Source organism: Pristis pectinata, chromosome 5 (genome assembly GCF_009764475.1).
Source record: "Pristis pectinata isolate sPriPec2 chromosome 5, sPriPec2.1.pri, whole genome shotgun sequence".
Taxonomy (NCBI): domain Eukaryota; kingdom Metazoa; phylum Chordata; class Chondrichthyes; order Rhinopristiformes; family Pristidae; genus Pristis; species Pristis pectinata.
In genome coordinates this window covers 26,797,896-26,813,490 of record NC_067409.1, presented here as the reverse complement: position 1 = coordinate 26,813,490, position 15,595 = coordinate 26,797,896, and the positions used below count along the sequence as shown (strand labels likewise).

At 38.3% G+C, this 15,595-nt stretch overlaps 1 protein-coding gene across 1 annotated transcript in view; it reads left to right on the top strand.

The window, feature by feature from the left end:
- The window catches only part of svila (supervillin a), a 219,088-nt gene that overhangs the window by 153,122 nt on the left and 50,371 nt on the right, over positions 1-15,595 (top strand). Inside the window, 1 exon segment of the mRNA XM_052016555.1 lies at positions 4,242-4,374. Coding sequence (XP_051872515.1) covers positions 4,242-4,374 — 133 coding nt within the window.

Sequence of the window (15,595 nt, the reverse complement as noted above, 5' to 3'; positions counted from 1 at the left end):
CAGGTAAGGATGACAGATTTCCTTTCCTGAGGCAGTTAGTTGACCCTTCATGGTTACTGTTACTGAGACTAGTTTTTTCTCTGGTTTGATTAGTTAGACTTAAATTCCCTCACTGACCCAGTGGGATTTGAACATTTATCTCTGGACACTAGTCAGTAACTTATCTAGTTTCCAATCATATTCATGTGTGTAAGGTGTTTTCTTCCACTGATCAGTGGATATGTTATTCAGTTTGTAATTGGTCTTGTGTCAAATTTAGCTAATCTCTGGTAATGCTGAGAAAAATCAGATTTGCTTTTATGTGATCAGTTTAGGATCTGTATTTCCAGAAGAATCTACAATTTTTAAAGCTCAGTGAAATAGATGTGCATAACATTGAAATTCTCTCTCCTGGTAATTCAAGATATTTATTATACAACAAGAAGCTGAGGATTGGGAGAAATTCGGTGATTAGTTGGTGCCAATGGAATACCCTGACCTGAACACTATACGGTGAACCATAGTGTGAAAGTGTGCATAGGTGGAGGCCAATTGATGTCTGAATTGGGCTCAGCTGTAGTCTTCAACCTCCACACCACCCCTACCCCCCGGACCTGTTACCACAAAATAACGCACTGACGTTCACACCCTTTGAAAATGCACATGAACAATGCAAGGAACATGAAAGGACAGCAGGCAGCCAGTGGCTGATGCCACTCTGTGGTAAATGGTCCTATTGCGTTTCAAATAATAGGATGAAATATTCCTGTCAAAATAATAGCCAATCATGATGCCACTGTTCTTAATTTGCTGTACATTCAGAGGCAGAGGAGATGAGACAAAACTTTCCTGAACTGATTGATTTATGCCACTCTGCTTTTTGATTTTTCTCAAAAGGCACTCCTCTTTGGTCTTGCTGTTACTTTACTTGCTGTTTTTGTGCAGTAATTGCCCATTAAAATGCATTGCTTAAACTTAGGGCTCATAATTTAACAGAATAAGTATCCTTCTAACAATATGTTAATTGTTAATGAAATGTTGATTTACCTCTCAGGCCCAAGAAAGAAATAATTTAAATTATTCCTGCGTGCAGTAAATTATTCTTGGAGGATTAAAACATTTAAATTTTAAATAGTTGGTCCCAACCTAGGCAAGAATTCCCAGATGTTCCATTCGCTTTGCTGCCCAATTATCACCTCGTACTTCATGCAAGTTGTGCATTAATTATATTCAAGCAGAACAGTGTAGGTTAAAGTCAACTAAACGTGTACAGTTCTCTGCTCCAGAAATACTTGGCCCATTGATTTCTAAATTGCTATCTTGAAATATTTTTGCTAGTTAGCGTCATTGGTTCCCCTCAAATTAGAACATTTTAAACTCCTTGATAAGCCTCAGATTCAGATGAATAGAATATTTGATCTTTTTACAGCTGTGAAAATTTTTATGGATCAGGTGAGGATTTCATTTTCCACGTGAGATTTGGCCTTGCTGCCTTTCTTTGTGGGAGCTTCATGTGGTTTTGGTAATGAAGTGGTTGATCAGATTTCCACTTTTAAGTTCAGCAATTTTTTGAAAAATCTTGCCCAACAATCAACAGCAGGTATACTGGAGTAAATTTGTTGCATCCTGGTACACAACAGAATGCAACAAATGGTCTCTTGTATGATACCTGAAATTATCACTTTTAATTTCTATATGTAACAGCAAGAGGTAACTTATAGCTAATATCCAGATGACCAAACCCTTCCTTGAACTTCTTGAAAAATACAATGTCCCACCCATTATTTTGTGTTCTGTTAATTTTACAGAAGATTTTTGTTTGTAGAAAGAAAGCATGTATGTTTCTGAAGCTATGTAGTGATTTGTTCAGGACCCTCGGTTAAACTGTACCCTGATTATGTTGTTACGATCTAAGGACTGAATATATTAATTAGGTTGATGACTGCATGTTCATTCAGCTTTTTTCTACGGAAGTGGATAATTTCAAACTTTTCTACATTTATATTCTATTTGCCATGTCTTCACCTTAATTGGTCTAGAGTGCTTTGAAGCCTCTTTGCATCCTCCTGACAACCCACACACCCACCCAGGTGTGCATCAGTAGCAAGATTGGATATATTGCATTTGATCTCTTCATCCAAATTATTGGTGTGGATTGAGAACAGATGAGATCCCAGCACTAAGCCCAGCAGTATCCCACTGGTTACAGTCTCTTAACCTGAGAATAACCCATTTATTCTTACTCTGGTTTCTGTTTCTTAACCAGTCCTCAGTCCACACCCAATCCCATGTACTCTGATTTGGTTTAATAACTTATGTACTTGACAGCTTCAAAAATTGCTCATTCTCTCTTAAGCAGATATTCCTCATTGTTGTGACTTATTCTGTGATGACGAATGCAAAATATTGGTTTAACTTCTCGGCCATTTTCTTATTTCCCAGTACAACTATAATTCTTAGTCTGTAAGGGACCCATGTTACCAGAATCAAGTTTATTATCACTGATAAATGTCATGAAATGTGTTTTTTTTTAAATTTTCATTTTATTTACAGCGTGGTAACAGGCCCTTCTGGCCCAACGAGTCCACGCCGCCCATTTTAAACCCATATTAACCTACCCGTACGTCTTTAGAATGTGGGAGGAAACCGGAGCACCCGAAGGAAACCCACGCAGACACGGGAGAACGTACAAACTCCTTACAGACAGCGACGGGAATTGAACCCCAATCGCTGGCGCTGTAATAGCGTCGCACTGACCGCTACGCTACCGTGCAGCAGTACAGCGCAAGACATAAAAATCACTATGTTACCAATAAATAAATAAATTAGTGCAAAAGAGGAATAATGAGGTAGTGTTCATGGGTATCATTTCTCTCATTCTGTTTTTATGTTTCTCACAGGGTTATTCTCAAATTCCTTTTTCCCTTATCAGTTTCTTGGAACTCCTTTGAATTCTGAAATGTTGCCAATCCTCAAGCTTATTGCTTTTTTGACTTAATGTTATCTTCAATTTTTCTTGTTAGGTATGGTTTGACCATGTTTCAGTGGGGGGTTAGTGTATAAAGAAATATGTATTTTGTTGGTTCTTTAAATATCAGCTATTGCATGTCAACTGTCATATCTTTTAATGTAGTTTCCCAATTCAGATTAGTCATCATATCTTTGTAATTTGCTTTGCTTTGATTTAAGACCCTGCTTTCAGATGAACTAAATTACTTTTTCTCAATATAAAACTTCATCATTCAGTGGTCACTGTTCCCTAAAGCCCTTTAGCTGCAGGATTATTAAATAACCCTTTCTCATTGCACAAAGCTAGATCTAAAATAACCTGTTCCTTGGTTAGTTCTTCTACATAATGATCCAGAAAATCACCTCTTGTATTCTCCATGAATTCATCCTCCATGCTAATTCCTGCTAATTTGGTTTGCTGAGATCATATGGAGGTTGAAGTCCTGCAATATTATTGTATTACTCTGTTTAAATATACCCCCCCACCCCCAATTTATAGATTTGCGCAATGCCCTACCATATCATTACTGTTTGGCAGTCTGTTGATAAGTCCTAAGAATGTCTTTTCACCCAAACTGATAATGATTCTGAGCTTGTATCATTTCTCCCAAATGCCTTCCCAATCTTTTATTTTCAGATCCCCTGCTTTCCCATTTCGTCTAGTTCTTCTAAATGTTAAAAATCCTGGAATAACTAATACTTATTAAAGCTGCACCATTACCTCACCAAAGTTCATAATCTGCAGGCTCTGCATGCTGTGCTAAGATACACCTGGCTACATGAGTGTTGCTGGAGGACTGGACAACTCTAATATTGCAGCAACACACAAGATTCTGGAGGAACTTAGTGGGTCAGGCAGCATCTATGGAGGGGAAATGGACAGTTGACATTTGGATCAAGACCCTTCATATGTCCAGTATCTCAATTGCATTTGTTACATTCGAGATATTAACCACTTTCCACAGTTTCAACATAAAGCAGATAAAAGAATTATGTAATAACCAACTTTATAACTTGCGTATTAAAACATAGAGTACTACAGCACAGTACAGGCCCTTCAGCCCACAACGTTGTGCCGACATTTTATCCTGCTCTAAGATCCATCTAAACCTTCCCTCCCACATAGCTCCCCATTTCTCTATCATTTTTGAACTACCAGGTCCTTTATCTCTTCCACATCTTGTGATCTTTCTTTATTTCTTTTACTGATGGTAATATGCTCCTTAAACATGCTGGTGCAACTTTTTTTCCAGGATGGCTTTGCTGAAGAGAAGTGGAGAAGAGGACTGGAGGAACAGAATTAACAAGAAACAGGACAGTAGCAAAATGACCATGATCAGCCGCTATTCTCAGTATCACGAAACAGAGCAAACTTACATCAAAAAGGTAGTGCATTTTGCAAATGGTACATTGTATGAATAGTTGCCAACATCTTAAGCAGCAAAATCTTCAAACCCTTATTTTTTTTTTGTGGGAGGGCACAGTAAAGGTGTGTGCAAAACACATTTTATGTCTTTCAGATTCATAAGAAGTTAAATGGCATAACTAAAATCTTTGCAATAGAGAGAATGAAAAGCATAGAATTTATGAATTTAAGAAATAGCTATTTTAATAGATGGAGATATGTGATGGATTTTCAACAGTAAAATGTTTAAGCCATTTAATGAAGAGCAGTGTATGTCTTAATTTCAATAAGAATGTTTACTGGTGATAAATACTTCATTGCGTGCTTGACATTTGTGTGGGAAAATCTGAAATGTCAGGGCTGTTCTGATGAAGGCTCAATATAAATTGATTTTGCATATACAAGCCACACTTTTCGAATCAAGATAATGATTGCATGAGTTTCTGTTAGCTTAAGTGAGTTTGAGTGACAGCACAGTAAGAAAGTGAGCTTGTCTTCTATCCTGGGAACTGATGTGGAGAAATCTGTTTACCTTGGGGTTTTATTAAGTCAAATAGTGAAATATACAGCATAATTTCCATTAGAGCAGAATGTCTTCTACATCACAATGAAGTAAAAAACTGGCAACAATCTGGTATTTTTCCTTAGCTGGAGGAGGCAATCTTTTGTAATATCAGCTTTCTATTGGAAAAAATTCTAAGGGGCAGGATTTATGTTCATTTGGAAAGGCAGGGGCTGATTAGGGATACTCTGCATGGCTTTGTGAGGGACAGATCCTGCCTTACTAATCTGATTCAGTTTTTTGAGGAAGTAACAAATGAGATTGATGAAGACAGGGCGATCAATGTTGTCTAGATGGACTTTAGTAAGGAATTTGACAAAATCCCACATGGTAGGTTGGTCGAGAAGGTTAAGGCACATGGGATCCAAGGCAAGCTGGCTAATTGAATCCAAAGCTGGTTTGGTGATTAGTGACTAGTGAAGTACCACAGGGATGATTGCTGGGATCTTTGCTGTTATATAGACTAATGACTTGGATATTAGTAAGTTTGCAGATGACACAAAAGTTGGTGGTGTTGTGGATAGTGAGGACTTGTTGAAGGCTACAGCAGAGTATGGATCAGTTGAAAAGTTGGCTGGAGCATTGGCAGATGGAATTTAATTGTGACGTGCAGGGGTGACGCATCTTGGGAAGTCAAATAGGGGTAGAACAAATACAGAAAATGGTAGGGGGCTAGGGGTCCAAGTCCACACTTCCCTGAAAATAGCAACACGGGTGGATAGGATGGTGAAGACATATGGAATATTTGCCTTTATAGGTCGAGAGGTAGGATATAAGAATTGGGACATTATGTTGCAATTTTACAAAACACTAGTTAGACCGCACTTGGAGTATTATGTGCAATTATGGTTACCACACTGTAGGAAGGATGTGATTGCACTGGAGAGAGTGCAGAGAAAATTTATGAGAATGTTGCCTAGAGGAGAGGATTTCAGTTGCCTGGAGTGGAGGATTTTAGTTACAGGAAGAGATTTGGTAGGCTGGGCTTGTTTTCCCTGGAGTGGAGGCAGCTAAAGGGTGACCTGATAGAATTGTGTAAGATTATGAGAGGCATGGATGCGGTAGGTAGTCAAAAACAGGCCCAGTATTAAAAATAAGAGGACATAATTTAAGGTGAGATTTAAAGGGGATTGAGGGGTCAGTTTTTGTACACAAGATTGATTGATATCTGGAATATGTTGCCAGAGGAGGTGGTGGAATGAGATTAAAATTACTACCTTTTAAAAGGCATTTAGTCAGACATTTAAATAAGCAAGGCATAGATGGATACAGTCCTAATGTGGGCTAGTGGGATTAGTGTGGGTGAGCAAAAAGGGCTGGCATGGACGTGGTGGGCCAAAGAGCTGTTTCTGTGCTGTACAACTCTGCGACTCTATCTAATACAGTTAATGGGTGCTTTTTCACACTGGTACTTAAGTGTATCACACTAGAAAAATTGAGAACAGTAAAATTCTGAAAGCAAATTTGAATAGTGATGTTCAGCCAAATAAAAGTCAATGTTTGAAGTTTTAGTGGATTCACTGCTGCACTTTAGGTTTGGTTGAATCAGTTACCTGCTGATTTTTTTGGGGGGATCACATTGTTAATGTTCTTTCTGAATTCCTGGTTCCTAGGTAGGTGTTTACAGGTTCTACCTGGCAGTGATATATTACATGGCAGAAGTGGAGGGAGGAGAAATAGTGTGAAAGGGCTCCAGGAAGTGATATCAGGGCACGTAAAGGAACTGTTTCAATACATTCAATGCTGCTTACTTGCACACCCTCTTTCAAATGATAGAAGGATTAAGAAAGGGGAGGGGCTGGATATATTGAAGTTAGTTTTATCAGAAATTTTATTACATAGCTTTAATATTGTTGTCAGTAAATGGGTCACAGACTGAGCTACCCAACTATATCAAGGAAGTAAAACTGTAAAAATGAAACACATTGATAGTTAAGTGAGCAATTCAGATGTTGTGCTTTACAAAATATTAATGTAAATTTATTTAGAGTTTGCTATGGGATGAGTTGCCTTTAGTGATCCATCTCGCAGGGAGTCCTATTACATGCAGGTACAACAAGTAATTAGGAAGGCTCATGAAACATTGGCCTTTGTTGCAAAGTTCATGATGTATAAAAGTAGGGAAGTTTTGATGTAAATTTTCAGGCACTAGTGAGACTGCACCTGATGTACTGCATTCAGTACTTGTATTTATGAAGGGATATGCTCTCGGTGGAGGAAGTGTGGAGGAGATTCACTAGATTGATTCCTGGGCTGAAGGAGTTGATGTATGAAGAAAGGTTGAACACGTTAGCTCTATAATCTTTGAAGTATAGAATCAGAGGTGGTCTTATTAAGATTCTGAAGGGAATTTACAGAGTGGATGCTGAGGGAATATCTCCCCTAGTGGGAGCATCTAGAAGTAGGGGCATGGTTTCAGAATAAGGTGTTATGCTTTCAGATGGAGATGAGGAAGAATTTCTTCTCGCAAAGGACCGTAACATTTTGGAGTTCTCTGCCCCATAGAACTGTGGAGGTAGAGTCATTGAGTGTATTCAAGGCAGAGTTTGGCAGGCATTAAAATACAAGGGTTTTAAAGGGTATGGGGAAGAAGTGGTGTGCAGGGCAAGATTGGATCAGCCATGATTTTATTGAATGGCTGACGGAACAGGCTTAAGGGACTGATTGGCCTCCTCCTCCTGTTTCTTATGTTTCTAGATGGATAGACCAGGAGGTCTCTGCTTTTAATCATATTTATTCTAAAAAGATTTATGCTTATCAATCTGAGAGTTTCATTTCTAAAACCAAGTTTGCAATAAACAGCCTGCTCAAAAATTTTGCCATCTTTCCCTTTTTGTCCCAAACTGCAGGAGCAAGCAGAGGTTACCGATGACACCTGTGTTTCTAATCAGCTCTGGGTAAGATCAGTAGAGTGTGTTTAGGGATTTACCAGGGGCTTGCCTTGTGCACCTCTTTGTGTTTCTGGCTGCATTTAGGAGCAGAATGTCATATTTTATTCATGATATTTGTAAATGGCTGCTTTTCTGTTGGTAATTGCAGAATTCCTAATTGCAACTGTCAAAACGTTTCCCAGGCTTCACTTTTAGGTAAAGAGAGACACCATAAGTATACATGAGCATCACTCCCTGACCTTGGAATAAATGGCTGTCAAAAACAAGTAAGCTCAATTAGAGACAGCCAAAGGACCCAAGTATAACTGATACCATTATTGTATTATCATTTTCCACTCTGGCACTTCGGACACATGACATCACTGTGAAAGGGCTTGAGCTTTCTGCCAGTGGTGAGCCATGAGCATTTCCTTCTGTTGTACATACCAATTTATGACCTTACCATTTGCTGATCCCCTGGTGTCAACTTGCTGGTAAGTACCATCCCAATGCTAATGGGCATGTACTGCATTTTGGCAGGATCTTGTCCAGTTTAATCTAGGGCAGGCCAGAACAAGCGCTGATCGCCAGAAAAAAAAACTTGGACTGCTGGCTAAGCCATGCCCTCAACTTAGCCAACTGTCAAACCTATTCCAAATGTCTTGGAAACTTAAGAAAATTATTAAAAATTAATTGAACAGTATAAAACAAAATATTAAGTATTTAAATATTTTATTAAGTTAAATCACTTTAAAACACATTTAATTAAAACCTTAGCGTAAACTCACTTAACATTTAGAGTACCTTATTATTCATCTTTGTAGCCATTCCTCTCCATTTCAGATGAACAGTTTCGCTTTTCCTGTGCCAGACCTAAACTGGCGCATGTTCAGTGAACTGGTAGATTCCCCAACCAACTGCTGGGGAATTTCAGCAAGGTCATACTTTGTTACTGAACTTCATTGAAAGTTCAATGTCCAAGTGTGGCCAGAAAATAACTGATGGAACTCAGCCAACAGGTTGAGAACTGCTTGATATTTACAGCTGGCAAATCCTGGCATTTGGAAGCAGAGATGCCAGTATTTCACCAAACTCTGGTCCTGAAGTGTTTCCCTTAATTGATTTCGAATTAGGAGGCAAGTTGCTCCTTTAAGCATAACACATTGTGCCCCTTGAGAATAGTATATTTTATTTAGACTATAATACTGTTAGGGTGTTAATAGGTTCTGTTTCTGCCACAAGTTTCCAACTTTAACATTCAGCCACACTGAGATAGAGAGGTCTTATGTGCCCATTCCATTGTAACTGGAGGGGAATCAAATAAGCACCCCTGTATGTCTGAGACTGATAGGTGAGCTTAAAAATTACCTGTCCCCTTAATATGGCAGTGGCTTTGGTTTACACCAACAAAACGTGGCTTGCAATCATCCAGAGCCTTGAACATAATTAACCTCCAAAGCTTATATCTCAGGAGTGGTACCAAACAAAATTTGACAATGGTGTCACACATGGAGATACTGACCGAAAGATTAGGCAAAGAACCACGTGTTGCTCTGAAGGGGGATAGAGGTTTAGGGAAGAAATTCTGGAACTTGTAGGGCTTTAACAGTTAAAGGTGGAGCCAAGGACAGTGGAATGATCAGAATCAGCCAGAGGTGGAGTAGTACAGACATTCTTTAGGATGTAAAGAAGGGATGAGGAGGGAAGAGTTGTTGATTAACTGGAAACCAGCAAGCCCAGGGTCAAAGGTGAAAGGGATTCAGTGTATGTTAGGAAGCAGCAGCAGAATTTTGGCAATAGTTTATGGAGAGTAGAAGGAGGGAAGCTATGTAAACGTACATTTGAATGATTAAGTCTAGATGAAAGAGGCACAATCATTACAGCAGCGCAGGCAAGACCAGGTCATTTGACAGTATGAAAATAGAATTGGAATTAGTTTATTATTGTTACATGTACTGAGGTACAGTGAAAAACTTGTCTTGCATACTGTTCATACAGATCAATTCATTACACAGTGCATCGAGGTAGTACAGGGTAAAACAATACAGAATGCAGAATAGCGTATAACAGCTACAGAGAAAGTGGAGTGCAGGTAGACAATAAGGTGCAAGGTCATAGTGAGGTAGATTATGAGGTCAAGCGTTCATCTTATCGTACTAGGGAACCATTTAATAGGCTTGTAACAGAGGGTTGGAAGAGTTTTTGTATCTTCTGTCCAATTGGAGAGGGGAGAAGAGAGAATGACCCAAGTAGTTGGGGTCTTTGATTAGTTGGCTGCTTTACTGAGGCAGCGAGAAGTAAAGACGAAGCCCATGGAGGGGAGGCTGGTTTCTGCAACGCACTGAACTGTGTCCACAACTTTGCAGTTTCTTGCGGTCCTGGGCAGAGCAGTTCCCATACTAAGCTGTGATACATTCAGGTAGGATGCTTTCTATGGTGCACCGATAAAAATTTGTGCTTGTCAAAGGGACATGCCAAATTTCTTTAGTCTCCTGAAGAAGTAGAGATGCTGGTGGGCTTTCTTGGCCATGGCGTCTACGTGGTTGGACCAGGACAGGCTATCGGTGCTATTCACTCCTAGGAACTTAAAGCTCGCAACTATCTCCACCTCAGCACCGTTGATGTAAACAGGTGCATGTGCACTGACCCCCTCCCTGAAGGCAATGACCAGCTCTTTTGTTTTGCTGACACTGAAGGAAAGGTTGTTGCCATAACACCATGCCACTAGGCTCTCTGTCTCCTTACTCCAACTCATGGTTATTTGAGATGCAGCCCACTACTGTGGTGTCATCTGCAAACTTGTAGATGGAGTTAGAGCAGAATCTGGCCACGTAGTCACGAGTGTATAGGGAGTAGAGTAGGGGGCTGAGGAGGCAGCCTTGTGGGGCACCGGTGTTGAGAGTAATCATGGTGCTGGTGTTGCTGCCTGTCCTTACTGATTGGGATCTATTGGTCAGGAAGTCAAGGATCCATTGGTCAGGAAGTCAAGGATCCAGTTGCAAAGGGAGGTGTTGAGTCCCAGGTCCCGGAGTTCGGTGATGAGTTTGCTTGGACTTTCGTCAATAAACAATAGTCTAATGTAGGTGTCTCTACTGTTCAGATGTTCCAGAGATGAGTGTAGGGCCAGAATTAGATTGTTTTAGGTTGGCCTGGATATGTGAATTATTTGAAAGGGTTTTAATTTCCTTGCTGCATCACCCATTAGTTATACCCACGGAGGGTTTGGAAGAGCTCTGTGTAATTGTACTTGGCTCTGTTGATAAATATCTGATTGATTGTTCAGTTACAGTTTTGGCAGGAGCTAGGAAATCTAGTTTATTTAATGAAAACAATGAGCTGCAGTTTCATTGAAATAATTTTCTGGAATGATGATTTTAGAGTATTCACTTAAAATCTTGATTGAGCTGTGTTTAGTGCCTTAATAATTGTTCATATTCGAATATCAGAGGTGTTGAGAGATGGTGGGGAGAATTAAGGAATTCATTTTTATTTGTTAGAAGCATTCCCAGGATTAAAAGCACATTTTTAAATTCCTTCTGGGATTGGAATTGTGTGAGTTGCAACCTCAGCAACTCCTTTTACACAGTTCATTTTAGTGATGGTCCCACTAATGTCTCCTCATTCTAGTAGCATCTGTAAATGTCGTTTGCTTCTGTTTTTCCTTGTGATTAGCTTGTGATGTTCTACCTCCAAGATTCTGTACATCTTTCCTGAATTAATCCAGCTGATTTGTGTTTAGGGTTGTTTCAAAATATTTTTAACTTAATGCTGATTTCCTAATAGTTTTTAATATTGTGTGTTTTCACTTTGAGGAATTAATCAAGGTGATCTGTATGCCCAAACCCACAGAATCCTTTATTAATCTTAACAAACAATACTGGTTGTGAGTGTAAATTTATGGTAATGTTTGCTTAACTTGGTTTGGTCCTGTTGAGCACAAGATGAACAATTACGTGATGAATGGGTGTTTATATTTAGTTTGACAGTTTCATTCGTAATTGACAAAAGGAAGTTATCTAAAGAAAATAAATGAATTGTGCACCTTGTTACTGAAGGTTCATCCACTAGTTGTACTGCTTCATCAATGTTAAGACTGAACAAACTTCTCTACCAATCATTAGTACATTGGTGCAGCAAAACTAAGTGAATCGATCTCCCAACAGTTGTTGTCCATGCCAAATGCGGGTTTAGTATTAGAAATAGCTATATGTACAATTTTACACCTCATTTCCCTCTTACAAAGTAGAATAATTTTAATTATGCCTGTTAAAGCTGTTAAAATAAATGCACTATTATGGAAGTGACCCATTTCCTAAGGATGTGTATGCAGGACTTTCCTCTCTTGCAGTCAAAATAATAGCGTAGTGATTTTGGTGGCCAGCTCTTCCAATAGAAGAGCAGGCAAACTTTTGTCAAACCGTCTGTCAACATTGGCATTTTCTCACTGCGAAGATTGGGCCCCATCCCTTGTCTTTCCTACCCTTTGCAATTATCAGGTTCAGAAAAGCTCCCCTGACCAAATCCCAATCTTTCCCCAAGAACCCCAGGTATGCCCTTCTATTGTCCACTTTCCTGCCTGTCAATTTGTTTAGCTGTCATTTTGGAAAGAGAAGAAAATGGTATCAAGGCATGGTTGTAAAATTCATCAATGCTTCTATGACTTCAGGAGTTCCAGTTTTTTTACTCACAATCACACAACCTCTCTAGCTAACCATAAGTACCAGGGCCTAGGCATCTGATTCAACCAATCTGGTATTAGAAAATTTTCCTCATTTACAAAAAAATTCTGTTGGAATGAAGGTTTTGATGTGTGAATCTTAGACTAATTTTGCCAAGCAGAATTAATTTACACTAATCTAAACTCAAAGTCATTATCGTCAGCCCTGAAATAACTCTGATTAGAAAATTCATAGCCGAGTCAGGCAATGTAAAGTAAATTTGGTTGTAACTTGAATGATTAGCAAAGACCTGCAGAAAAGCCCTTGCTTAAGCTTGTATGGTATTTGCATGTTTTATTCACTTTATTGTCAAACTGTTTAAATTTCTGTGCATTTTTTTCTTTCAATCTTTTGCTTGGGAATTTGCATGTTAACATTTCACAGAACTTTCCCTTAGAAGACTCGGTGGATGGAGTGGAAGCCATAAAAGGCCTGTTGTTTTGACATTTTCAAGTTGTACGCAATATGCGTACTTTCAATTTTTAAAGAAAATACAAAAGCACTTGCTAATGCACAGGGGTTTTTCAGTGAATGAGCCTTTCACCTGATCCCTTTTCAGATGATTAATATTTAATCAGCTCCTTTTGCTTGTCCAGATGTTGAAAATAGAGTTGTGAAAATAAAGTTGTCACAAAGTGCCATCTAAACTAACAAGCAGTGGTGCTTCACAATGGCAGTGATCAAAATTTATTTCCTCAGTATTAGACAATGTCTGTGGGTAGTATTCAACAATGATTTCTGTGCATTTTCCCCTTAATGTGCTGTTCTTTGAAGTACATGTAAAACTTGCACAATGAACCGTATTTATTGATACTGGTTTGATTTAAAACAATATTATGAAAATGTCAAGTTCAACTCTTTGGTAATAGGATAACAATTTAAAATTGTATTTTTTAATGTGTGTTTTTTAAAATATCTATTCCAAATAATATTTTTCTGCAGTAAATTCTATAAATCATGTTCAGTTTTTTGCTGAAGATTCTTGGTGTACCTTGGGTGCATTAATTTACAAAGTGCTTTTGTAAAGGGGAATTTGGTTTTGTTTAAAAGGCACAAATAAATCCTTCAGGATGAAGAATGCCAGTAACAAACAGAAACTTCTCCAGCAGTTAGCATTATGGATGTTCACCAAGTTATCTGGCAGTGTATTTCATGCAATGAATAGTGTAGTTGTTTACTTAAGTATTTAGCTAATATTAACAATTCAGTAAGTGGCTGTTGCCTTGCATGACTGAAGAATTCAACTCTGCTGAAAATGTTTTAGAAGGAAATAATGTACTCATTCAAAAGTGTATTCAATATTAACTATTGGTGCCTTCAGGGTTTTACCTCCACTAAGTTTCTTTTCTCTATTTCTCTTACTCTACATCTGCTCATGTCTGTAGGAACCTGTTTATTCTTCCACTTATTCTCCTGCACTTTCTGCTGCCCATAAATGTCAGTACATTATGCATAGTAACCAGGTGAGCAATGGGTTTTCACCCTTTGCATGAGTTAAGATGCACTGCGCTACAAAATACTTCAGTGTTGCTACATCCATTTTGACCAACTGTTTGCAGGCTTTGTATAATCAGCAATCAAAATTTTCTTTGACTTTTAGACTAATTGTCAAATTGGATTTATATATTTAGATTTTTCTATTAAAACTGTTAAGTAATTGCTAATAGAAGGGATTGTTACTGCTTTATATAATACCAAAAAGCTGTGTTAAGTTGCTGCAATTTTACCCTTGCCAGATAATTTTGAAATTTAAATGTGTCACAAAATTTGCATCCCAGTAAAATTGAACCCATTAGGCTATTTGGAAAGACAAGTATAAACATTACATACATTAGTTTTCAGTCAAATGGTAACTGTACATTTGTTTTCTGGTTTATGTCTGCAATATAGCGATCTGAGTATATGAGTCCACCGTTGTACATCAAGATGAGTTGAATAGCTGTTACTTCAGCATCCTGAATTCTGCCTGAGGTCACTAAAGACATATGAAACCAATCACTCTTAAATAAAATCTTAGATTGCTATGTTGTTGATCTCAAAAAATTTGCCATAAATGTGGTGTATAGAAATTCAACTTTACAAACAAAGTTTTTTTTTATATATGAAGGCTAAAGTCTTTTTAATATAGCTGAATTTAGATTTTGGAAAATAAAACTCTTTACATTTTTGGAAGTGAGGAAGGTTGTTTAAGTGCTAGAAATTTTGCGTTTTTGTTGGATCTTGCTTTGTCTTCTTTCGGCAACCCATTTTGTGGCACTATCTTGCACTGCTGTTTTCCTTTCCTTTTGCTTTCTTTGAAGGTCATTTCTGGTAGTCCCAGAGAAGTGAGTCCTCAGCTATTTGATGAACGCCATCCTTGGAGGTGGAAGGTGAAGGAATAGACTCTTAGATAAACCTCCTTCTGAGGGATTTTCTAATTTAATTAAGAAAAATTGTTTGCATGCAATTGTGCTAGTAACCAGTACTAAATTCTCTGACAACTGCAGTAAGATCTCTGCACCAAACTATTTCTTATTTCTTCTTCATATTTCTGTACAAGTTGTTTATGTTTAAGTAAATATTGCTTGCATATTCCTATAATTATTGTTAAATCTTTGTATATAGTACTTATTTTGCACTCGTATTACTTTGAAAGTACTCTTGTTTCCAGCCTCACAACAGCTAACCTTTGTCGATGAGATGCAGCTGTAGATATCCTATGAATATTCGAGTTTTACAGAATTTAAACATGCGGCATATGTGAAAAACATGAAACCAATCCATGGATGAATCCACAATATAAATGTCTGCTTAATTAATTCACTAGCATCCTCAAATTAATTTGTATAGAGTTTGCATGTTCTTCCTGTGACCACATGGGTTCTCCCCAGGATGCTATGGTTTCCTAGTACATCCCAAAGATGTGCTGGTTGATAGGTTAATTGGCCACTGTTAATTGTCCATAGATGGGCAGAGGGAGAATTGGGTGGGGGGAGGGGCAGAGTTGATGTAAGTGCAAGAGGAAAAATGAGAATGATGTAGAATGGGTACTTGGTGATCCACAGGGCTTGTT